This window comes from Astatotilapia calliptera, chromosome 8 (genome assembly GCF_964374335.1).
Source record: "Astatotilapia calliptera chromosome 8, fAstCal68.1, whole genome shotgun sequence".
Classification (NCBI taxonomy): Eukaryota; Metazoa; Chordata; class Actinopteri; order Cichliformes; family Cichlidae; genus Astatotilapia; species Astatotilapia calliptera.
In genome coordinates, this window is record NC_137429.1 from 31,160,538 (window position 1) to 31,186,822 (window position 26,285).

Below are 26,285 nucleotides of genomic sequence, written 5' to 3' on the forward strand. Positions count from 1 at the left end.
TTCTGATCCCATACACACACAAATCCTGATTTACAAGTACAAAATATTTATGACCACAATTTGAGCCCATATACTCTCTCTACCACAGCTGCCTTTGAACTTGCCTGGGCCAGGTCTGAGTCCAGCTTTGCTACTCCTGCCAGGTCACATGACACAGGGGTGTGGTCTGATGTCAGCAGGCAGGTCAGTGGAGCCGTCTGGTGATGGATATATGGCAGTGAAACAGGAGGAGGCCTGAGAACAGACAGCAGGCTTAACTAGCAGGACAAAGTAGCATGTAGTACTTGAAGGAGTCATCACAGCCAATCAGCTCTCAGGAAAATGGAACATCACATAAATATTTCTCTTCTTTGATTTTCATCAATGTATTTCCTTTGATAGATTTTCCGTCAACACTTCTGCTTGATTAGAAGCTCATAGGCAGTTCCTGTCACTCTACAATAAAACAATGTAAAGGCTGCGCTCTCTGCCCTCCCACTAGCTGACACAAGTAAACTGTGCTAAGATGCCCTACATGGACTAAGGTTCTTGGCCACACACATATAGATTTGGTTGGCTGTAGAAATCCATGCCATGAAGCTCCCAGCGCACATTTTTGATGCTTCTGTCTGTGGAAGAGCAGGTTTGGAGCTCTGCAGAGCCTTGGTGACTTTTACTGACTATGCACCCCTACCCATTTATTATGAACTAACAGCACAACGGTTTGTGCTTTTTTCTATAATACACATGTATGATTTAGATTTGTACTTATGTGGCAGCTATTCACTGACCTGACAAAGTTATTTTCCATAAAAACTAAAAGTGTTGAAATTCTCAGAAAATGAATGAGACGTGCATGCAATTTGACATATTTTATTGTTTTCTGTGTGTGTTTGTCTGTGTGAAGTTTTGATGTGTATGTGAAAAACACAATTTTGAAAACACAGGAAAAAGACCTCAAGACATGTTTTCCTTTACTTTCTATGAAACAAAAATTCCCACCAAGGCTTTTCAGTGTGAAATTTAGTGTATAGAAAATACCTGTGCCAGGTTGTCTCCATCTAGTGGTGAACATGGCCTCACCACTACATCAGGTGAGCTTTTCACTGTGCACAGTGACACAAAAGTCATTTAACAATTTTAAAAAAAAGCAATGTTACAGATTCAGTAAGAACTGAAGTTTATCATAATCCTTCAAGTTTCACTCAGTAACAGCAGCTTTTTAATATTATTGGCTATATTTTAGAGTCACATTTATATGAAATGTCAAACAATCACAGAGTGACACTGAACTAAACAATCAATGCCATGTGAGTTGTTCTTGTTTGTTCTTTATCTCGGATTTATTGTAAGCAGCGGGAGTAGAAGCTAAAGAAAAATAGTAAAGACATGAATAAATCTCTGCTCTTACAGCTTTTATTGTGCCATAATGTCTGCTTTGAAACTGTCCTCTTGCTCGTCTCTTGGATGCTCACCTCTTCTTCACCTGTTCCTTTGACCAAACTGCTGCACTCTCGTTCTCTGCTCTCGCCTCCTCTTCTGGTTATAATTAGGATGCAGTCAGCATGTGCCAAACAAACTCCCCCCAAATCGATCATGTTTGATATGATGATGACGTTTTTAACATCTTATTTATGCACTTGTTGGGTGGGAAAGAGTAAACAAAGATGGGGCATAGAAGCAGAACTGATACGTGTGGCGGGACAGTAACTGTGTGTGTATATGTAAGCATTTAAACACTGCAGAGAGTCAAATTAACAGTAACACTATTTTGTCTAAGTCCGCCATTGTAGAAATTCATTTCACCGAAACAATAACATGGCGCACAATGTGACAATAAACGTATAAAACACAAATTCTTACCTAGCAGGAGAATAAATAATCAGTATTTTAAGGCTACTGCATGTATAGATGTCACTGCTTGCTCACATAAGCTAGCTCTGAGACCCGCCAGAGTTTACGCCACAGTTGACTGTCGCGAAAGAGTCGTAAATCACCGGCATTGTAAAACTTAAAATGATTCCAGGGCATGTTATAAAACACCCAATAGATGTACTGGATATTAAACGGTATCAAACGACTAAATGAACACAGGGTTACAATTACATGCTCACGTCGTCACATCGAGAGTTTATTCATTAATCATCAGAGTTCAACAATGTTACATCCAGTTGAAAACAGCTTCACTAACGCCAGCAAAACAGGCTAACAGTATATAAGAGCACAGAAACAGCCGTGCTTATCGACAGCTCGACATATCCTCAACAACTCACCTCAGTATGTGTAACCCGTTCATGTGTTACGCCTGTTGTTCTTGCGTTGTGTTCTGGCGTGAAAGTAAGAGGCAGGAGACAGTACTGGGTCTTTGGCTCTTTACTGCACATCTGCAACACAGAAACATGTGTCTGATCTGTGTGTGTCACGCGACTGCCAGTACACCTCTCCTCCGGCCATGCTGAAAGCAGCTGTGTTTGCAGCTTCATTAACACTACAATAATATAATGAATCAAATACAACAAATTGTTTTAAAACATTAACTTAAGCTCTCAAAAACAAAAAGCACAAAATAAATAATATGTCACTGAAAAAAACATCAAAAACAACTTATAAGAACAATAAACAAAATAATTCAAAAACAAATAAACAGTCAGATAAATACAATTCAATAACCAGGACCCAATATTCTGGTACTTATAGTTCAAACATTATACTTCAGTACAATTATATTAATAACCGCCATCTAACAGGCAGTACAACACTGTACTTATAAAAACAATGAATGAAAGACTGCATCTCCAAAACATAAGAACATCTCCATACCTGCAACACAGAAATATGTGTCTGATCTGTGTGTGTCACGCGACTGCCAGTACACCTCTCCTGACGAAGGAAAAAAGAGTGCATGCTGTTAAAAAAAGACTGCCGCGAGTAGCCGCTAGCAATCAGGCTAACTTAGCATGCTAGCATTTTAGCTGCGTTCTCGGCTAAAACTCATAAGCGTATATTAGTGAACTCCGCCCTCCACAAAACTTATCCCGAATGAGTCTCTTAATGACAAACAAAAACGCGGCGGTTTGGCTGTATTCACATTGCAGCTTGGGATCTGAACAAACTTTAATTAGCTGAGAGCAACGTGGCAGTGACTTACCTCCGGCCATGCTGAAAGGAGCTGTGACCGGGGCACACATGCACGCGCCTACGTTACCACGCAGCGCACACACACACATGAACGCACTATACACATATGCAGCATATTTATTTTACTTGGTTTTAGAGTTGGAGTATTTACATATTGATCTGAAATATTTTGCTGCTGAGCAGCAGAGCTCCAAAGCGTCCCCCTGTAACCATGGTTACGCAGATGCATTCCGACTGTCACGTCACCGAGGAGAACCTGTTTCAAATGTATACCTGGATCAACCTGCAATCAGTTTGAAAAGTTTTCTGCTGAGATCCGCAGCTCGACTTCCTGGCACCCCGGGATAAGATGAGTTGCTGTGTTTTTCACGGAGAAAAAATAACGTCAGTGTTAGATGAAAAAAAAAAGATGCAAGCAGAAGAGGACAGCAGATTGAGAAGAGATTTATTCAAACGGTAAGGAGCTTCTAACAAGTGATATCTGATAAGCTTAAAACTTAAATCTTAAATCTAATGTCCAGATTCATGCTAAACTTTTCTGATTACTCCGTGTATCTGCACCGTTAGACTTTTCATCGCCACTTTACGGTAACATACTGGTGTCACTGCTGCCAGCGTCATATCGTGACGCCGTGTTACGCTAGCTTACCTTTCTGCAGGATGATACCGTTTTTTGCTGGTGTGGTATAATACTCTTGGACAAATTATGGTAACGCACCGTAGCCTTTTTTACGGTATCTCACTGGCGACAGTTATGTCAGTGAGATACCGTTATGTCGTTATGTCGTAAATTACGTCAACAAAGTAACATCATACTGTGATTAAGAAATTGGTATACTACCGTTTATTCACGGTATGTCACTGTAAGCCCGCTGCAAGGTAATGAACTGCAATATATTAACCAGTAACTTACCGTTGGTACGCATCATCAGTACCAAAAATATTCATCTCTGCTAGAGGACACCGTGTCCTAACAGGCGGTCATTTACTCTTTTAAAAGGTCGTAATTTACCGTAATTTCAGTTAACAGTAACATACTGTAAGAGACTGGAGGGTTCCAAAAAAGTTGGATGGATGGATACACACACACACACACACAAAATATAATTCATGTGCTTTACACCACTTTATTTCAATTCTGATTCTTCCCTGCTGAAATACACATTTCCAAAATCAAAAACTGAAAAGAACTGAAAACATATTTTCATTGAGGAAGCACTTGTTTTTACTAAACCATGTAATCCATTATTTTCTCAGATGGTTGTACAAACAATAACAATATTATGTCATATCCATATCATGGCAGACAACACATGCTCAAGTGTTGGGTTTCCTTACTTATATTTTGTAGGGTCTCAAACCTACAATGTGAAGTGCCTTGGCATTCATTTTGTTGGCACCATACAAACAAACTGAATTGTAATGGATATAATATCAAGCCCCACACGTCTGCCTTTATATACACTTTGTCCAAAATACTGGCTCACACGACCAAATCATTGCACAAAACAGGGTCCACAAGGACATGGATGAGCGTGTGTGGTGTGAAGGAACTTGACTGACCTGCACTGAACCCTGATCTTGCTTTGTGGACTGAGTTCATTGATTTGTAGGGTGAGCCAATACATGTGACAATTAAAGTGTAAGTAGCTGAAATAATTTTTAACAAACGGGTAAAAGAAGGTTAGCACTGTTGCCACACAGCAAGAAGGTCCTGAGTTCAATTCCACCATCAGGTCTTTCTGTGTGGAGTTTGCATGTTCTCCCCGTGTTTGCGTGGGTTCTCTCCGGGTACTCCGGCTTCCTCCCACCGTCCAAAGACATGCAGCTTGTGGGGATAGGTTAATTGGATAATACAAATTGCCACTAGGTGTGAATGTGCGAGTGAATGTGAGTGTGAATGGTTGTCTGTCCCTGTGTGTTGGCCCTGCGACAGACTGGCGACCTGTCCAGGGTGTACCCCGCCTCTCGCCCTATGACAGCTGGGATAGGCTCCAGCGCCCCCCGCGACCCTGAAAAAGGATAAGCGGAAGTGAATGGATGGATGGATGGGTAAAAGAAGGGAAAAAAATCAAAACTGTTGCACTCAAAAAAACCTATTGGACAGAGACAGCGTCTTGCAAGATGGCGAGAGAGCTTGTCTTCATTGTTGCTCGTCTTGTGTAAATGTCCAGAAAGCATGGGCCATGGATCATCTGTGGAGACATGGGTAACAACACATTGGTCACTTAAATTATACAAGAAATTTACTAATTTCCCTAATTTGAAGTTCTCCACTCAAATTCAGTAAGCCACTGGAGGAAAGTTGTGACATGAGGGTTAATGTGAACAACCTTTCGCTTCACAGTGGTCCCAGTCCTTCTTGTCCCAACCTTGGAGGTACATTTTGTTCCCTCTTCAGGGTTTATCCTTACAAAAAACCTTGCACCCGCTGACTCCTGGTATTCCAGGTTCAATACATAGAATGAACCAAAGAAGACTGACATTGCATCAGCACAGGTGTTCTCTTTGTCCAGCTCAACAATTACACGCCCCTCTTCACTCACCATCCAGCAGGTGGCGGTCATTGAACTTTGTCCTTAAATGTATAGGGGCAACATGTTGTCATTATGCAACATAAAATAATTTCAATACTTCACTTCTTCACACTGTCTAGATAGTCATAAAGCAAATACCTACGTACAGTTAATTATTAATGGCCTTGTGTACATAGGTCCATTTTAACATATTATAATTGTATATAATTGGGAATTATTCTGCACATTAAACACACCTAACAAAGAGTCAGCCCAGTTAAAGTACCGGAGGTGAATCAACTGTATGGTTATTTTGGAGTTTATAGTTTGTGCTGCTGTTAAACTTTACAGTATTGACTTCAGTATTTCTGCTGTTGGTGTAGCTAGACTACTGTTGATCAGTAATATGTAATGTGAAATTTGATATTGTTACTTTGCTGGATTCACTGAGACACATGTCCAACAACCTTGGTTTATAAAGGAAATTACAGAAATTTGAGCTAACAAAACAGAGACTGGATACCTGTGTCCACGAAAAGCTCCTGTGCCAAACAGAAATTTTAATATGGTCTAATCAGCTCTATGTCATAAATGACTTCTTACCAAGCATAATCAGCCTTGGGGTGCTTGGCAGGCTTTTAACATGCAAACTGAACAATATAAATTTGTGTGCACTGAAGCCACAAAATTTAGAAATACACAGTTGCAAAAACTTCAGTGACCAATTACCTTTCCTGAATGACATATTCAATGCAAAAAATAAGAGTATTGTCAATAGGGACCAATTCCCAGTTTTTACATGATCAAAATTATTCACAAAAGGCTTCAATAAACAGAAAATGTGTGCCAACAAGAGAACAGTGCACAAAAATGAAAAGATATTTGAGCTCGACGCTTTAATGGGTTTAACATGACTTAGTCAGCACTCCGCACCGTACAGGTAGTACAAGCACACCTGAAAACACTGACCAGCTAACAGCTTTAAGCATTTGGGCGCAACCTCGGTAGTTCACCGATTCACCTGTTGCAAACGTCCAAGTTTCTATCAAGTCCCATAAATCCATCGGCAAATTACCTAACTAGTCTTTTGAGTCTCCACATTCAGAGATATTGACAATTTGTCTTTAAATGAAAATATCCTGGTAGGGTAGCTTAAAAGTCAAAACAAACAGTACTAAGAACGCATTTCGGACTTCTCTCGAATAAGTGAAAAAAACACTTACCTTCAGACTGATTAGCAGGTTCCGATCCAACTTTAATGTGTCCCATGTCAGTCCGTTTTAGGGAAAAAGTGTTAAGTGGTTTCATTTAATTTTGAGATACTCCCGCATGGACGAGCAGCAATTTGGAGTCTAGCAGAGTTACCACGAATAGCATACGATCTTCAGATATAATCCAATCAACCTTGCATTTAACCCGATTGAACATCCAGTTACCTCTGACTACTTCTAAGTTGCACATGTTAACGGTCTCATCATCACTCTGTGCTGCAGCGAACTGTATCTGTGGCACAGAATATTTGATGGCCATGTCGTTCTCCTGCTTTGCAGCTTTTTTTGAGTCTGAATTGCGGCTTAAACGTGCAAAACTAAGAGAAGCAGACCAATATTTTCTTCTTGTTGTTATTTAATGGTGGTTGGCAACCAGCGAAAGGAGCATTAACCACCTCGAGCACTATTTTCTATCCCCAGTGTTGTTTTGAAAGTGAATACCCAACGTGTGCGTCATACGTCACGTTGTACGTCAGGTGAAGGTGTGGTGTCGGCTATCGCACCTGTCGCATTACAAAGCTTTAAAAACGTAACAATCCAACACAACCCAACGCGCTAAACTGTGATAATGTGTTACATTATCACTGAAGGAAACGGCTTCCAGGGCCTAATCCGTGGATCGGCTTCCTCCGAGGCGTGGACGTCTATCAGCAGAGAATGTACCTTAGTCTGTAACACAGTCAAATATATTCTCAAGTAATATTCAAGCATGCCATTCAGCGTGTTAGTACGAGCTCGGGAGCAGCTTGGGAGAACAAGAAAACAGAGACTGCTTCAGGTTGTCTTCCCAAATTGACTCAACTTTATTCACAAGTACAACAGTTTATATAGAGGGACAAATTCATGAGTCAGCAGATTCTCAGTTTAAACCAGTACAGACCAAGATAAGGGAGCGTCTTTCTGCCCTTGGGTGAAGAAGCATCCTTTGTATAGTGTATCAGTTCAGCTACAATTGTGATTATCTCAGCGACATATTTTCAAGGCACGAAATAAAGAGTTCTTTCATTAGTGAATTCTGAAACAAACCATCTGGCCTTCAACAGGCGTCTCCTAAAAGATTAAGAAACTAATGTAGCTGAGGGAGTGATCTCTGTGGTATTTCAACCTTGTACCAGCCTGTGATTCTCACACATCAATTCTTGGGTCAAAGAGAAAAATAACTAAAACAAAGGGGCCTTATTGAATGACAGAGTTTTCCTGCATAATGTCACTATAAAACAATATCCAGTAAATGCTCCCATGGTACTAAAATACCTAACAATCACGTATATCAGGACATCTCTTCTGAACCAAGACGAAGTGGTGCTACAAAGGAATTATTTCTTTAGGAGAGCATTTAATAGCAGTCTGGCCTGCAACAAAATGCACCGCTAAAAATACAGTTTCTGCTTGTCCCAGAATTTATTAATTTTGAGAGTGAAGTTGTAGGACTGATGCTGGTTAGTGGTGTAGGTTTCATGGATGTGACACCTTGTGTAAAATGACGACCAGAGCATATTATTAGGTCAGTTCACTGTAGTTAGGCAGAGGTGTCTTAAAAAGTACCACCTTATACAAAACAAATGAAGGTCCAGTATAAGAAAGAATAAGAAGAGAAAAAAAGCAACATCCTGCTAAATGAAGTCATTTTTAAACATTACTCTAAATGTAGCCATTAGTTTTTGTTGCTGGCCATACAAAAATGAGTATACTTCAATTATATTTCCCAAGTATATCTTACCTAGTACGTATACTAATAATGCTTCTTGGGACTATATTGGCCCCCGTTTTAGTACATAACAGTATTCTTGAAATTAACTTTTAGATGTACTTTTTGTTCACCATAATTGTACTAGCATAATGTCATAATGTCTACAAGAGTATAATTAAATATACTCGACTCTATCACAATACTAACCTTACAAGTATACTATTAATTAATAGTATTACTAATGTTTCACATTGTTTGACTAAACAAATGCATTTATTAATATATGAGGTTCCATTCAGTTCAAGGAATTAAATTTTAGTGTGGCTGCAACTTACTCCTTAAGTTAAAAATTATGCTGTATATTGTAGTTTATATGTTATACTGCTTTCACAGTGAATCACATTTTATAGTAATACACTCTGAATGAGGATTTTTTTTCTCAAAGATATTTTTATTGAGTTGAAGCAACAAAGAAAAGCAAATACATGCAGAATTGTCAAACACCAAACAAGCAAGTTTCACAGTGACTGTTAAAACTGAAATATCAGAATACAGATTAATGACACACTCACATGTCTTATAGTTGCTTCCAGCAGTTTATCCCCTACCCACAACACTTAGAACCCCTATCCCTCAGACCAGGAAGGAAAAAACCCAACAAACAAAGCAAGAAAAAAGAAGCAAACAAATAAAAACAACTGAATGAGGATTTAAGTAATTACTCTTAGATCTACAGTAGAAAACAACAGAAATCCAGATGGTGTAATAGTATAATCTCAGTAACATCACCAATTGTTACATTTGCTGTATTTTACAGCTGTTTCCATGAGTACGGTGAGTTACCGTAAAAATAGTGTAATCTCATGGAATTTTCCCACAATTACATGCAAATTACAGTACTAAACTGCTAACATCCTTTAGAGTTTTTTACTGTTGATTTTGCAGTACTAAGCTATGGAAATTACTGCAAAGGCTAACAGTGTTCATGTTTTGAATCGGGTAATTTCATGGTGAGAAATGTCTTTGACAAAAAAAATGCAGGATTAATTAATAGCTGTATATGACTGCTAGGTTAGGACGTGGTTAGGTGCAAATACTTAAGAGAGAGAGATTTTGCTCTATTAATATTTAATGGAAATCTTTTTCTTCATAAGATTGTGGGCAAAGTCAATAAATTGTCTCCTGGCTTTCAGGTCCCCTTGAGCCAAATTTACAGTTTTTGCAATTAAGAAAAGAAAAATAGATTTAAGGTGAAACAAATTTTTTCAATTCATGGAATGATGACATTATCACTCATTCCATATTGTTCCTAAAGTTTGCAGTCTTTTTTTTTTTAGTTAAAAGTTAAAGCAGAGCTTGTTTTTTTAGCTTCTTTGATAATGTAACTCTGCATATGTGTACATGCATGTGCACTGATGTGTGCATGGGGGGTGATTTAACATTACAGTCCCTTGAAATAGCATTCATAGTCCTTGAACTTGTGCACATTTTGTCACCTTACAACCACAAACAAAAGATGTTTTTATTGACAGTTTCAATGGTAGATTAACACAAAGTAGCACATAATTGAGAAGTGGCATGAAAATAATACATGGTTGTCAAAATTCTAAGCAAATGAAATTTGGAAAAGTGTGTCATTCTTTTCTATTCACCCCCTGCTCTTCATAGAGCCACATTTTGCTCCAGTTACACCTGCAGGTCTTTTGGAGTACGTCTCTACCAGCTTTGCACATCTAGAGACTGAATTATTTGCCCATTCTTCACTGTAAAACAGCTCAAACTTAGACAGATTGGATGGAAAGCGTCTCTGAGTCTGTATGACTATGTTTACTGTTTTGTCTATTTCAAACAGATGCCTGTCCTCACCTCTGCAGTGCTGCCGTCTCCTCTAACCCGGCATGTTTCTAAGGTATGTTTTCTTTCTTTTGGATGTTGTTCTTGTGGTTTTTCTTCAGAGATGAGGTTTGCAGTGTCTGTGTGGTGCAGCCGGTCTAGTCTAGGGGTAATAACAGAGATTGAAACTTTACTGATAAATTGTCCAACTAAAAAAATACCGGGGTCCACAAATGTCATGTGACAACTAGGGATGGGTACCGGTATCCGGTGCCGTTATGGTACCGGTTCTGACATAAACGGTAGTAAACAGACCGAAAAGCAGCGCACATTTCGGTGCTTTATATCGGTGCTTTTTTTCCCCTGAGATATCATACACTTTGGATTCTAGCCAATCATTTTACCTTTCCGAGGATAGTAGGCGGGCCCAGGTACGTACGTTCTTTTAGAGCAGAGCTACAGATTAAAAATGCCCAAGGCGAAGCGGTCAAAGTCTGGCTGTATTTCACAGCAAAAGATGCAAACTCAGCAGCCTGCAACAAGTGCTTTAAGGTGATACTGTGCAAAGGAGGTAACATCTCGAATCTGACGACGAACCTGGCGACGCATAGCGTTTTTTTTAAAAGCCGAGAAATGCACCATATTTGATAGCTTGCTGCAAGACCTCACACCAAGCACATCTACTGCGGCTGTGGTGCCTGTTATCAGACCCGGAGTTAGCAACATCCCCCAAGAACCCGAAGACGAGAGTCCTGGCCCCTAGCCCTGCCAGTGTAGCGGAAATGATGACGGATGATGATGCAGCAGCAGCCGTTCTTCTCTGGGCGAGGAGCTTAATGTTGTTCGTGTGTAATTTACGTTGAGTAGGCTAACCACGTTATTACATTAATGCATGTAAGGTGAAGTAGCAAACACCGTCGTAGTTACATGCAGCTGTCTTCTTGTTTGATGGCAGATGCTCCCTTCATCCTGGCCAAAAAAGCTAAAATGACAAAAGAAAAAGTGGGAAACAGCTAAACATGAGAGGTTTTTGGACAAAGTTTGTGTTTTTTCCATTGTTTAAGCACTGCTAACCTAACCTAAACGATACCCATCCCTAGTGACAACCTAATTGGCTTATGGGATGATGACGTCCAGAGATGGGCAGTAACGCGTTACTGTAATCCGATTACTTTTTTTCAAATAACGAGTAAAGTAAGGGATTACTATTGCAAAAACGGTAATTAGATTACTGTTACTTTCCCGTAGGAACGCTGCGTTACTGCGTTACTAAAACCGTGATTTTTTTTTGCGAGAATGTCTCATGACAGTGACGTAAGCGAGTGCCACATTTGTGACAACAGCTGCGTGCAGATCAACAATGGATCATATATCGAGTGCGGGAGAGAGTATGAGCGTTTTCCTTTACTTTCTATGAAACAACAATTCCCACCAAGGCTTTTCAGTGTGAAATTTAGTGTATAGAAAATACCTGTGCCAGGTTGTCTCCATCTAGTGGTGAACATGGCCTCACCACTACATCAAGTGAGCTTTTCACTGTGCACAGTGACACAAAAGTCATTTAACAATTTTAAAAAAAAGCAATGTTACAGATTCAGTAAGAACTGAAGTTTATCATAATCCTTCAAGTTTCACTCAGTAACAGCAGCTTTTTAATATTATTGACTATATTTTAGAGTCACATTTATATGAAATGTCAAACAATCACAGAGTGACACTGAACTAAACAATCAATGCCATGTGAGTTGTTCTTGTTTGTTCTTTATCTCAGATTTATTGTAAGCAGCGGGAGTAGAAGCTAAAGAAAAATAGTAAAGATATGAATGAATCTCTGCTCTTACAGCTTTTATTGTGCCATAATGTCTGCTTTGAAACTGTCCTCTTGCTCGTCTCTTGGATGCTCACCTCTTCTTCACCTGTTCCTTTGACCAAACTGCTGCACTCTCGTTCTCTGCTCTCGCCTCCTCTTCTGGTTATAATTAGGATGCAGTCAGCATGTGCCAAACAAACTCCCCCCAAATCGATCATGTTTGATATGATGATGACGTTTTTAACATCTTATTTATGCACTTGTTGGGTGGGAAAGAGTAAACAAAGATGGGGCATAGAAGCAGAACTGATACGTGTGGCGGGACAGTAACTGTGTGTGTATATGTAAGCATTTAAACACTGCAGAGAGTCAAATTAACAGTAACACTATTTTGTCTAAGTCCGCCATTGTAGAAATTCATTTCACCGAAACAATAACATGGCGCACAATGTGACAATAAACGTATAAAACACAAATTCTTACCTAGCAGGAGAATAAATAATCAGTATTTTAAGGCTACTGCATGTATAGATGTCACTGCTTGCTCACATAAGCTAGCTCTGAGACCCGCCAGAGTTTACGCCACAGTTGACTGTCGCGAAAGAGTCGTAAATCACCGGCATTGTAAAACTTAAAATGATTCCAGGGCATGTTATAAAACACCCAATAGATGTACTGGATATTAAACGGTATCAAACGACTAAATGAACACAGGGTTACAATTACATGCTCACGTCGTCACATCGAGAGTTTATTCATTAATCATCAGAGTTCAACAATGTTACATCCAGTTGAAAACAGCTTCACTAACGCCAGCAAAACAGGCTAACAGTATATAAGAGCACAGAAACAGCCGTGCTTATCGACAGCTCGACATATCCTCAACAACTCACCTCAGTATGTGTAACCCGTTCATGTGTTACGCCTGTTGTTCTTGCGTTGTGTTCTGGCGTGAAAGTAAGAGGCAGGAGACAGTACTGGGTCTTTGGCTCTTTACTGCACATCTGCAACACAGAAATATGTGTCTGATCTGTGTGTGTCACGCGACTGCCAGTACACCTCTCCTCCGGCCATGCTGAAAGCAGCTGTGTTTGCAGCTTCATTAACACTACAATAATATAATGAATCAAATACAACAAATTGTTTTAAAACATTAACTTAAGCTCTCAAAAACAAAAAGCACAAAATAAATAATATGTCACTGAAAAAAACATCAAAAACAACTTATAAGAACAATAAACAAAATAATTCAAAAACAAATAAACAGTCAGATAAATACAATTCAATAACCAGGACCCAATATTCTGGTACTTATAGTTCAAACATTATACTTCAGTACAATTATATTAATAACCGCCATCTAACAGGCAGTACAACACTGTACTTATAAAAACAATGAATGAAAGACTGCATCTCCAAAACATAAGAACATCTCCATACCTGCAACACAGAAATATGTGTCTGATCTGTGTGTGTCACGCGACTGCCAGTACACCTCTCCTGACGAAGGAAAAAAGAGTGCATGCTGTTAAAAAAAGACTGCCGCGAGTAGCCGCTAGCAATCAGGCTAACTTAGCATGCTAGCATTTTAGCTGCGTTCTCGGCTAAAACTCATAAGCGTATATTAGTGAACTCCGCCCTCCACAAAACTTATCCCGAATGAGTCTCTTAATGACAAACAAAAACGCGGCGGTTTGGCTGTATTCACATTGCAGCTTGGGATCTGAACAAACTTTAATTAGCTGAGAGCAACGTGGCAGTGACTTACCTCCGGCCATGCTGAAAGGAGCTGTGACCGGGGCACACATGCACGCGCCTACGTCACCACGCAGCGCACACACACATGAACGCACTATACACATATGCAGCATATTTATTTTACTTGGTTTTAGAGTTGGAGTATTTACATATTGATCTGAAATATTTTGCTGCTGAGCAGCAGAGCTCCAAAGCGTCCCCCTGTAACCATGGTTACGCAGATGCATTCCGACTGTCACGTCACAGAGGAGAACCTGTTTCAAATGTATACCTGGATCAACCTGCAATCAGTTTGAAAAGTTTTCTGCTGAGATCCGCAGCTCGACTTCCTGGCACCCCGGGATAAGATGAGTTGCTGTGTTTTTCACGGAGAAAAAATAACGTCAGTGTTAGATGAAAAAAAAAAGATGCAAGCAGAAGAGGACAGCAGATTGAGAAGAGATTTATTCAAACGGTAAGGAGCTTCTAACAAGTGATATCTGATAAGCTTAAAACTTAAATCTTAAATCTAATGTCCAGATTCATGCTAAACTTTTCTGATTACTCCGTGTATCTGCACCGTTAGACTTTTCATCGCCACTTTACGGTAACATACTGGTGTCACTGCTGCCAGCGTCATATCGTGACGCCGTGTTACGGTAGCTTACCTTTCTGCAGGATGATACCGTTTTTTGCTGGTGTGGTATAATACTCTTGGACAAATTATGGTAACGCACCGTAGCCTTTTTTACGGTATCTCACTGGCGACAGTTATGTCAGTGAGATACCGTTATGTCGTTATGTCGTAAATTACGTCAACAAAGTAACATCATACTGTGATTAAGAAATTGGTATACTACCGTTTATTCACGGTATGTCACTGTAAGCCCGCTGCAAGGTAATGAACTGCAATATATTAACCAGTAACTTACCGTTGGTACGCATCATCAGTACCAAAAATATTCATCTCTGCTAGAGGACACCGTGTCCTAACAGGCGGTCATTTACTCTTTTAAAAGGTCGTAATTTACCGTAATTTCAGTTAACAGTAACATACTGTAAGAGACTGGAGGGTTCCAAAAAAGTTGGATGGATGGATACACACACACACACACACAAAATATAATTCATGTGCTTTACACCACTTTATTTCAATTCTGATTCTTCCCTGCTGAAATACACATTTCCAAAATCAAAAACTGAAAAGAACTGAAAACATATTTTCATTGAGGAAGCACTTGTTTTTACTAAACCATGTAATCCATTATTTTCTCAGATGGTTGTACAAACAATAACAATATTATGTCATATCCATATCATGGCAGACAACACATGCTCAAGTGTTGGGTTTCCTTACTTATATTTTGTAGGGTCTCAAACCTACAATGTGAAGTGCCTTGGCATTCATTTTGTTGGCACCATACAAACAAACTGAATTGTAATGGATATAATATCAAGCCCCACACGTCTGCCTTTATATACACTTTGTCCAAAATACTGGCTCACACGACCAAATCATTGCACAAAACAGGGTCCACAAGGACATGGATGAGCGTGTGTGGTGTGAAGGAACTTGACTGACCTGCACTGAACCCTGATCTTGCTTTGTGGACTGAGTTCATTGATTTGTAGGGTGAGCCAATACATGTGACAATTAAAGTGTAAGTAGCTGAAATAATTTTTAACAAACGGGTAAAAGAAGGTTAGCACTGTTGCCACACAGCAAGAAGGTCCTGAGTTCAATTCCACCATCAGGTCTTTCTGTGTGGAGTTTGCATGTTCTCCCCGTGTTTGCGTGGGTTCTCTCCGGGTACTCCGGCTTCCTCCCACCGTCCAAAGACATGCAGCTTGTGGGGATAGGTTAATTGGATAATACAAATTGCCACTAGGTGTGAATGTGCGAGTGAATGTGAGTGTGAATGGTTGTCTGTCCCTGTGTGTTGGCCCTGCGACAGACTGGCGACCTGTCCAGGGTGTACCCCGCCTCTCGCCCTATGACAGCTGGGATAGGCTCCAGCGCCCCCCGCGACCCTGAAAAAGGATAAGCGGAAGTGAATGGATGGATGGATGGGTAAAAGAAGGGAAAAAAATCAAAACTGTTGCACTCAAAAAAACCTATTGGACAGAGACAGCGTCTTGCAAGATGGCGAGAGAGCTTGTCTTCATTGTTGCTCGTCTTGTGTAAATGTCCAGAAAGCATGGGCCATGGATCATCTGTGGAGACATGGGTAACAACACATTGGTCACTTAAATTATACAAGAAATTTACTAATTTCCCTAATTTGAAGTTCTCCACTCAAATTCAGTAAGCCACTGGAGGAAAGTTGTGACATGAGGGTTAATGTGAACAACCTTTCGCTTCACAGTGGTCCCAGTCCTTCTTGTCCCAACCTTGGAGGTACATTTTGTTCCCTCTTCAGGGTTTATCCTTACAAAAAACCTTGCACCCGCTGACTCCTGGTATTCCAGGTTCAATACATAGAATGAACCAAAGAAGACTGACATTGCATCAGCACAGGTGTTCTCTTTGTCCAGCTCAACAATTACACGCCCCTCTTCACTCACCATCCAGCAGGTGGCGGTCATTGAACTTTGTCCTTAAATGTATAGGGGCAACATGTTGTCATTATGCAACATAAAATAATTTCAATACTTCACTTCTTCACACTGTCTAGATAGTCATAAAGCAAATACCTACGTACAGTTAATTATTAATGGCCTTGTGTACATAGGTCCATTTTAACATATTATAATTGTATATAATTGGGAATTATTCTGCACATTAAACACACCTAACAAAGAGTCAGCCCAGTTAAAGTACCGGAGGTGAATCAACTGTATGGTTATTTTGGAGTTTATAGTTTGTGCTGCTGTTAAACTTTACAGTATTGACTTCAGTATTTCTGCTGTTGGTGTAGCTAGACTACTGTTGATCAGTAATATGTAATGTGAAATTTGATATTGTTACTTTGCTGGATTCACTGAGACACATGTCCAACAACCTTGGTTTATAAAGGAAATTACAGAAATTTGAGCTAACAAAACAGAGACTGGATACCTGTGTCCACGAAAAGCTCCTGTGCCAAACAGAAATTTTAATATGGTCTAATCAGCTCTATGTCATAAATGACTTCTTACCAAGCATAATCAGCCTTGGGGTGCTTGGCAGGCTTTTAACATGCAAACTGAACAATATAAATTTGTGTGCACTGAAGCCACAAAATTTAGAAATACACAGTTGCAAAAACTTCAGTGACCAATTACCTTTCCTGAATGACATATTCAATGCAAAAAATAAGAGTATTGTCAATAGGGACCAATTCCCAGTTTTTACATGATCAAAATTATTCACAAAAGGCTTCAATAAACAGAAAATGTGTGCCAACAAGAGAACAGTGCACAAAAATGAAAAGATATTTGAGCTCGACGCTTTAATGGGTTTAACATGACTTAGTCAGCACTCCGCACCGTACAGGTAGTACAAGCACACCTGAAAACACTGACCAGCTAACAGCTTTAAGCATTTGGGCGCAACCTCGGTAGTTCACCGATTCACCTGTTGCAAACGTCCAAGTTTCTATCAAGTCCCATAAATCCATCGGCAAATTACCTAACTAGTCTTTTGAGTCTCCACATTCAGAGATATTGACAATTTGTCTTTAAATGAAAATATCCTGGTAGGGTAGCTTAAAAGTCAAAACAAACAGTACTAAGAACGCATTTCGGACTTCTCTCGAATAAGTGAAAAAAACACTTACCTTCAGACTGATTAGCAGGTTCCGATCCAACTTTAATGTGTCCCATGTCAGTCCGTTTTAGGGAAAAAGTGTTAAGTGGTTTCATTTAATTTTGAGATACTCCCGCATGGACGAGCAGCAATTTGGAGTCTAGCAGAGTTACCACGAATAGCATACGATCTTCAGATATAATCCAATCAACCTTGCATTTAACCCGATTGAACATCCAGTTACCTCTGACTACTTCTAAGTTGCATATGTTAACGGTCTCATCATCACTCTGTGCTGCAGCGAACTGTATCTGTGGCACAGAATATTTGATGGCCATGTCGTTCTCCTGCTTTGCAGCTTTTTTTGAGTCTGAATTGCGGCTTAAACGTGCAAAACTAAGAGAAGCAGACCAATATTTTCTTCTTGTTGTTATTTAATGGTGGTTGGCAACCAGCGAAAGGAGCATTAACCACCTCGAGCACTATTTTCTATCCCCAGTGTTGTTTTGAAAGTGAATACCCAACGTGTGCGTCATACGTCACGTTGTACGTCAGGTGAAGGTGTGGTGTCGGCTATCGCACCTGTCGCATTACAAAGCTTTAAAAACGTAACAATCCAACACAACCCAACGCGCTAAACTGTGATAATGTGTTACATTATCACTGAAGGAAACGGCTTCCAGGGCCTAATCCGTGGATCGGCTTCCTCCGAGGCGTGGACGTCTATCAGCAGAGAATGTACCTTAGTCTGTAACACAGTCAAATATATTCTCAAGTAATATTCAAGCATGCCATTCAGCGTGTTAGTACGAGCTCGGGAGCAGCTTGGGAGAACAAGAAAACAGAGACTGCTTCAGGTTGTCTTCCCAAATTGACTCAACTTTATTCACAAGTACAACAGTTTATATAGAGGGACAAATTCATGAGTCAGCAGATTCTCAGTTTAAACCAGTACAGACCAAGATAAGGGAGCGTCTTTCTGCCCTTGGGTGAAGAAGCATCCTTTGTATAGTGTATCAGTTCAGCTACAATTGTGATTATCTCAGCGACATATTTTCAAGGCACGAAATAAAGAGTTCTTTCATTAGTGAATTCTGAAACAAACCATCTGGCCTTCAACAGGCGTCTCCTAAAAGATTAAGAAACTAATGTAGCTGAGGGAGTGATCTCTGTGGTATTTCAACCTTGTACCAGCCTGTGATTCTCACACATCAATTCTTGGGTCAAAGAGAAAAATAACTAAAACAAAGGGGCCTTATTGAATGACAGAGTTTTCCTGCATAATGTCACTATAAAACAATATCCAGTAAATGCTCCCATGGTACTAAAATACCTAACAATCACGTATATCAGGACATCTCTTCTGAACCAAGACGAAGTGGTGCTACAAAGGAATTATTTCTTTAGGAGAGCATTTAATAGCAGTCTGGCCTGCAACAAAATGCACCGCTAAAAATACAGTTTCTGCTTGTCCCAGAATTTATTAATTTTGAGAGTGAAGTTGTAGGACTGATGCTGGTTAGTGGTGTAGGTTTCATGGATGTGACACCTTGTGTAAAATGACGACCAGAGCATATTATTAGGTCAGTTCACTGTAGTTAGGCAGAGGTGTCTTAAAAAGTACCACCTTATACAAAACAAATGAAGGTCCAGTATAAGAAAGAATAAGAAGAGAAAAAAAGCAACATCCTGCTAAATGAAGTCATTTTTAAACATTACTCTAAATGTAGCCATTAGTTTTTGTTGCTGGCCATACAAAAATGAGTATACTTCAATTATATTTCCCAAGTATATCTTACCTAGTACGTATACTAATAATGCTTCTTGGGACTATATTGGCCCCCGTTTTAGTACATAACAGTATTCTTGAAATTAACTTTTAGATGTACTTTTTGTTCACCATAATTGTACTAGCATAATGTCATAATGTCTACAAGAGTATAATTAAATATACTCGACTCTATCACAATACTAACCTTACAAGTATACTATTAATTAATAGTATTACTAATGTTTCACATTGTTTGACTAAACAAATGCATTTATTAATATATGAGGTTCCATTCAGTTCAAGGAATTAAATTTTAGTGTGGCTGCAACTTACTCCTTAAGTTAAAAATTATGCTGTATATTGTAGTTTATATGTTATACTGCTTTCACAGTGAATCACATTTTATAGTAATACACTCTGAATGAGGATTTTTTTTTCTCAAAGATATTTTTATTGAGTTGAAGCAACAAAGAAAAGCAAATACATGCAGAATTGTCAAACACCAAACAAGCAAGTTTCACAGTGACTGTTAAAACTGAAATATCAGAATACAGATTAATGACACACTCACATGTCTTATAGTTGCTTCCAGCAGTTTATCCCCTACCCACAACACTTAGAACCCCTATCCCTCAGACCAGGAAGGAAAAAACCCAACAAACAAAGCAAGAAAAAAGAAGCAAACAAATAAAAACAACTGAATGAGGATTTAAGTAATTACTCTTAGATCTACAGTAGAAAACAACAGAAATCCAGATGGTGTAATAGTATAATCTCAGTAACATCACCAATTGTTACATTTGCTGTATTTTACAGCTGTTTCCATGAGTACGGTGAGTTACCGTAAAAATAGTGTAATCTCATGGAATTTTCCCACAATTACATGCAAATTACAGTACTAAACTGCTAACATCCTTTAGAGTTTTTTACTGTTGATTTTGCAGTACTAAGCTATGGAAATTACTGCAAAGGCTAACAGTGTTCATGTTTTGAATCGGGTAATTTCATGGTGAGAAATGTCTTTGACAAAAAAAATGCAGGATTAATTAATAGCTGTATATGACTGCTAGGTTAGGACGTGGTTAGGTGCAAATACTTAAGAGAGAGAGATTTTGCTCTATTAATATTTAATGGAAATCTTTTTCTTCATAAGATTGTGGGCAAAGTCAATAAATTGTCTCCTGGCTTTCAGGTCCCCTTGAGCCAAATTTACAGTTTTTGCAATTAAGAAAAGAAAAATAGATTTAAGGTGAAACAAATTTTTTCAATTCATGGAATGATGACATTATCACTCATTCCATATTGTTCCTAAAGTTTGCAGTCTTTTTTTTTTTAGTTAAAAGTTAAAGCAGAGCTTGTTTTTTTAGCTTCTTTGATAATGTAACTCTGCATATGTGTACATGCATGTGCACTGATGTGTGCATGGGGGGTGATTTAACATTACAGTCCCTTGAAATAGCATTCATAGTCCTTGAACTTGTGCACATTTTGTCACCTTACAACCACAAACAAAAGATGTTTTTATTGACAGTTTCAATGGTAGATTAACACAAAGTAGCACATAATTGTGAAGTGGCATGAAAATAATACATGGTTGTCAAAATTCTAAGCAAATGAAATTTGGAAAAGTGTGTCATTCTTTTCTATTCACCCCCTGCTCTTCATAGAGCCACATTTTGCTCCAGTTACACCTGCAGGTCTTTTGGAGTACGTCTCTACCAGCTTTGCACATCTAGAGACTGAATTATTTGCCCATTCTTCACTGTAAAACAGCTCAAACTTAGACAGATTGGATGGAAAGCGTCTCTGAGTCTGTATGACTATGTTTACTGTTTTGTCTATTTCAAACAGATGCCTGTCCTCACCTCTGCAGTGCTGCCGTCTCCTCTAACCCGGCATGTTTCTAAGGTATGTTTTCTTTCTTTTGGATGTTGTTCTTGTGGTTTTTCTTCAGAGATGAGGTTTGCAGTGTCTGTGTGGTGCAGCCGGTCTAGTCTAGGGGTAATAACAGAGATTGAAACTTTACTGATAAATTGTCCAACTAAAAAAATACCGGGGTCCACAAATGTCATGTGACAACTAGGGATGGGTACCGGTATCCGGTGCCGTTATGGTACCGGTTCTGACATAAACGGTAGTAAACAGACCGAAAAGCAGCGCACATTTCGGTGCTTTATATCGGTGCTTTTTTTCCCCTGAGATATCATACACTTTGGATTCTAGCCAATCATTTTACCTTTCCGAGGATAGTAGGCGGGCCCAGGTACGTACGTTCTTTTAGAGCAGAGCTACAGATTAAAAATGCCCAAGGCGAAGCGGTCAAAGTCTGGCTGTATTTCACAGCAAAAGATGCAAACTCAGCAGCCTGCAACAAGTGCTTTAAGGTGATACTGTGCAAAGGAGGTAACATCTCGAATCTGACGACGAACCTGGCGACGCATAGCGTTTTTTTTAAAAGCCGAGAAATGCACCATATTTGATAGCTTGCTGCAAGACCTCACACCAAGCACATCTACTGCGGCTGTGGTGCCTGTTATCAGACCCGGAGTTAGCAACATCCCCCAAGAACCCGAAGACGAGAGTCCTGGCCCCTAGCCCTGCCAGTGTAGCGGAAATGATGACGGATGATGATGCAGCAGCAGCCGTTCTTCTCTGGGCGAGGAGCTTAATGTTGTTCGTGTGTAATTTACGTTGAGTAGGCTAACCACGTTATTACATTAATGCATGTAAGGTGAAGTAGCAAACACCGTCGTAGTTACATGCAGCTGTCTTCTTGTTTGATGGCAGATGCTCCCTTCATCCTGGCCAAAAAAGCTAAAATGACAAAAGAAAAAGTGGGAAACAGCTAAACATGAGAGGTTTTTGGACAAAGTTTGTGTTTTTTCCATTGTTTAAGCACTGCTAACCTAACCTAAACGATACCCATCCCTAGTGACAACCTAATTGGCTTATGGGATGATGACGTCCAGAGATGGGCAGTAACGCGTTACTGTAATCCGATTACTTTTTTTCAAATAACGAGTAAAGTAAGGGATTACTATTGCAAAAACGGTAATTAGATTACTGTTACTTTCCCGTAGGAACGCTGCGTTACTGCGTTACTAAAACCGTGATTTTTTTTTGCGAGAATGTCTCATGACAGTGACGTAAGCGAGTGCCACATTTGTGACAACAGCTGCGTGCAGATCAACAATGGATCATATATCGAGTGCGGGAGAGAGTATGAGCGTTTTCCTTTACTTTCTATGAAACAACAATTCCCACCAAGGCTTTTCAGTGTGAAATTTAGTGTATAGAAAATACCTGTGCCAGGTTGTCTCCATCTAGTGGTGAACATGGCCTCACCACTACATCAAGTGAGCTTTTCACTGTGCACAGTGACACAAAAGTCATTTAACAATTTTAAAAAAAAGCAATGTTACAGATTCAGTAAGAACTGAAGTTTATCATAATCCTTCAAGTTTCACTCAGTAACAGCAGCTTTTTAATATTATTGACTATATTTTAGAGTCACATTTATATGAAATGTCAAACAATCACAGAGTGACACTGAACTAAACAATCAATGCCATGTGAGTTGTTCTTGTTTGTTCTTTATCTCAGATTTATTGTAAGCAGCGGGAGTAGAAGCTAAAGAAAAATAGTAAAGATATGAATGAATCTCTGCTCTTACAGCTTTTATTGTGCCATAATGTCTGCTTTGAAACTGTCCTCTTGCTCGTCTCTTGGATGCTCACCTCTTCTTCACCTGTTCCTTTGACCAAACTGCTGCACTCTCGTTCTCTGCTCTCGCCTCCTCTTCTGGTTATAATTAGGATGCAGTCAGCATGTGCCAAACAAACTCCCCCCAAATCGATCATGTTTGATATGATGATGACGTTTTTAACATCTTATTTATGCACTTGTTGGGTGGGAAAGAGTAAACAAAGATGGGGCATAGAAGCAGAACTGATACGTGTGGCGGGACAGTAACTGTGTGTGTATATGTAAGCATTTAAACACTGCAGAGAGTCAAATTAACAGTAACACTATTTTGTCTAAGTCCGCCATTGTAGAAATTCATTTCACCGAAACAATAACATGGCGCACAATGTGACAATAAACGTATAAAACACAAATTCTTACCTAGCAGGAGAATAAATAATCAGTATTTTAAGGCTACTGCATGTATAGATGTCACTGCTTGCTCACATAAGCTAGCTCTGAGACCCGCCAGAGTTTACGCCACAGTTGACTGTCGCGAAAGAGTCGTAAATCACCGGCATTGTAAAACTTAAAATGATTCCAGGGCATGTTATAAAACACCCAATAGATGTACTGGATATTAAACGGTATCAAACGACTAAATGAACACAGGGTTACAATTACATGCTCACGTCGTCACATCGAGAGTTTATTCATTAATCATCAGAGTTCAACAATGTTACATCCAGTTGAAAACAGCTTCACTAACGCCAGCAAAACAGGCTAACAGTATATAAGAGCACAGAAACAGCCGTGCTTATCGACAGCTCGACATATCCTCAACAACTCACCTCAGTATGTGTAACCCGTTCATGTGTTACGCCTGTTGTTCTTGCGTTGTGTTCTGGCGTGAAAGTAAGAGGCAGGAGACAGTACTGGGTCTTTGGCTCTTTACTGCACATCTGCAACACAGAAATATGTGTCTGATCTGTGTGTGTCACGCGACTGCCAGTACACCTCTCCTCCGGCCATGCTGAAAGCAGCTGTGTTTGCAGCTTCATTAACACTACAATAATATAATGAATCAAATACAACAAATTGTTTTAAAACATTAACTTAAGCTCTCAAAAACAAAAAGCACAAAATAAATAATATGTCACTGAAAAAAACATCAAAAACAACTTATAAGAACAATAAACAAAATAATTCAAAAACAAATAAACAGTCAGATAAATACAATTCAATAACCAGGACCCAATATTCTGGTACTTATAGTTCAAACATTATACTTCAGTACAATTATATTAATAACCGCCATCTAACAGGCAGTACAACACTGTACTTATAAAAACAATGAATGAAAGACTGCATCTCCAAAACATAAGAACATCTCCATACCTGCAACACAGAAATATGTGTCTGATCTGTGTGTGTCACGCGACTGCCAGTACACCTCTCCTGACGAAGGAAAAAAGAGTGCATGCTGTTAAAAAAAGACTGCCGCGAGTAGCCGCTAGCAATCAGGCTAACTTAGCATGCTAGCATTTTAGCTGCGTTCTCGGCTAAAACTCATAAGCGTATATTAGTGAACTCCGCCCTCCACAAAACTTATCCCGAATGAGTCTCTTAATGACAAACAAAAACGCGGCGGTTTGGCTGTATTCACATTGCAGCTTGGGATCTGAACAAACTTTAATTAGCTGAGAGCAACGTGGCAGTGACTTACCTCCGGCCATGCTGAAAGGAGCTGTGACCGGGGCACACATGCACGCGCCTACGTCACCACGCAGCGCACACACACATGAACGCACTATACACATATGCAGCATATTTATTTTACTTGGTTTTAGAGTTGGAGTATTTACATATTGATCTGAAATATTTTGCTGCTGAGCAGCAGAGCTCCAAAGCGTCCCCCTGTAACCATGGTTACGCAGATGCATTCCGACTGTCACGTCACCGAGGAGAACCTGTTTCAAATGTATACCTGGATCAACCTGCAATCAGTTTGAAAAGTTTTCTGCTGAGATCCGCAGCTCGACTTCCTGGCACCCCGGGATAAGATGAGTTGCTGTGTTTTTCACGGAGAAAAAATAACGTCAGTGTTAGATGAAAAAAAAAAGATGCAAGCAGAAGAGGACAGCAGATTGAGAAGAGATTTATTCAAACGGTAAGGAGCTTCTAACAAGTGATATCTGATAAGCTTAAAACTTAAATCTTAAATCTAATGTCCAGATTCATGCTAAACTTTTCTGATTACTCCGTGTATCTGCACCGTTAGACTTTTCATCGCCACTTTACGGTAACATACTGGTGTCACTGCTGCCAGCGTCATATCGTGACGCCGTGTTACGGTAGCTTACCTTTCTGCAGGATGATACCGTTTTTTGCTGGTGTGGTATAATACTCTTGGACAAATTATGGTAACGCACCGTAGCCTTTTTTACGGTATCTCACTGGCGACAGTTATGTCAGTGAGATACCGTTATGTCGTTATGTCGTAAATTACGTCAACAAAGTAACATCATACTGTGATTAAGAAATTGGTATACTACCGTTTATTCACGGTATGTCACTGTAAGCCCGCTGCAAGGTAATGAACTGCAATATATTAACCAGTAACTTACCGTTGGTACGCATCATCAGTACCAAAAATATTCATCTCTGCTAGAGGACACCGTGTCCTAACAGGCGGTCATTTACTCTTTTAAAAGGTCGTAATTTACCGTAATTTCAGTTAACAGTAACATACTGTAAGAGACTGGAGGGTTCCAAAAAAGTTGGATGGATGGATACACACACACACACACACAAAATATAATTCATGTGCTTTACACCACTTTATTTCAATTCTGATTCTTCCCTGCTGAAATACACATTTCCAAAATCAAAAACTGAAAAGAACTGAAAACATATTTTCATTGAGGAAGCACTTGTTTTTACTAAACCATGTAATCCATTATTTTCTCAGATGGTTGTACAAACAATAACAATATTATGTCATATCCATATCATGGCAGACAACACATGCTCAAGTGTTGGGTTTCCTTACTTATATTTTGTAGGGTCTCAAACCTACAATGTGAAGTGCCTTGGCATTCATTTTGTTGGCACCATACAAACAAACTG

General features: G+C 39.5%; 1 protein-coding gene and 1 long non-coding RNA gene across 15 annotated transcripts in view; both read right to left on the reverse strand.

Moving 5' to 3' along the window:
* The window catches only part of LOC113027744 (rab3 GTPase-activating protein catalytic subunit-like), a 54,785-nt gene extending 40,632 nt beyond the window's left edge, over positions 1-14,153 (reverse strand). Inside the window, exons 1-5 of one of the 9 annotated variants that reach the window (XM_080305724.1) lie at positions 13,678-14,153; positions 13,131-13,345; positions 12,269-12,396; positions 11,899-11,963; positions 105-234 (exon numbers count right to left, since the gene is read on the reverse strand). In XM_080305724.1, the coding sequence (XP_080161850.1) occupies positions 105-234; positions 11,899-11,918 (150 nt within the window). In that variant the 5' untranslated portion in view covers positions 11,919-11,963; positions 12,269-12,396; positions 13,131-13,345; positions 13,678-14,153. Of the gene's footprint in view, positions 1-104; positions 235-1,020; positions 1,086-1,390; positions 1,519-2,252; positions 3,522-11,898; positions 11,964-12,268; positions 12,397-13,130 lie in introns of those variants that run through there. The other 8 variants (XM_080305723.1, XM_080305722.1, XM_080305721.1 and 5 more) reach the window with 8 other exon arrangements.
* Positions 14,154-20,958: 6,805 nt separating this feature from the next.
* Positions 20,959-25,298, reverse strand: LOC145430514 (uncharacterized). Of its 6 annotated transcripts, none has more exons than XR_013911099.1 (5): positions 24,008-25,297; positions 23,210-23,273; positions 22,776-22,840; positions 22,232-22,286; positions 20,959-21,467 (listed from the first exon to the last, which is right to left on the reverse strand). It is a non-coding gene; the product is annotated as an uncharacterized LOC145430514 (long non-coding RNA). The 6 variants fall into 6 exon arrangements; XR_013911096.1 differs by having other exon boundaries at positions 23,146-23,273; positions 24,008-25,296; XR_013911095.1 differs by lacking the exon at positions 22,232-22,286 and having other exon boundaries at positions 23,146-23,273; positions 24,008-25,298.
* Positions 25,299-26,285: the final 987 nt, after the last annotated feature.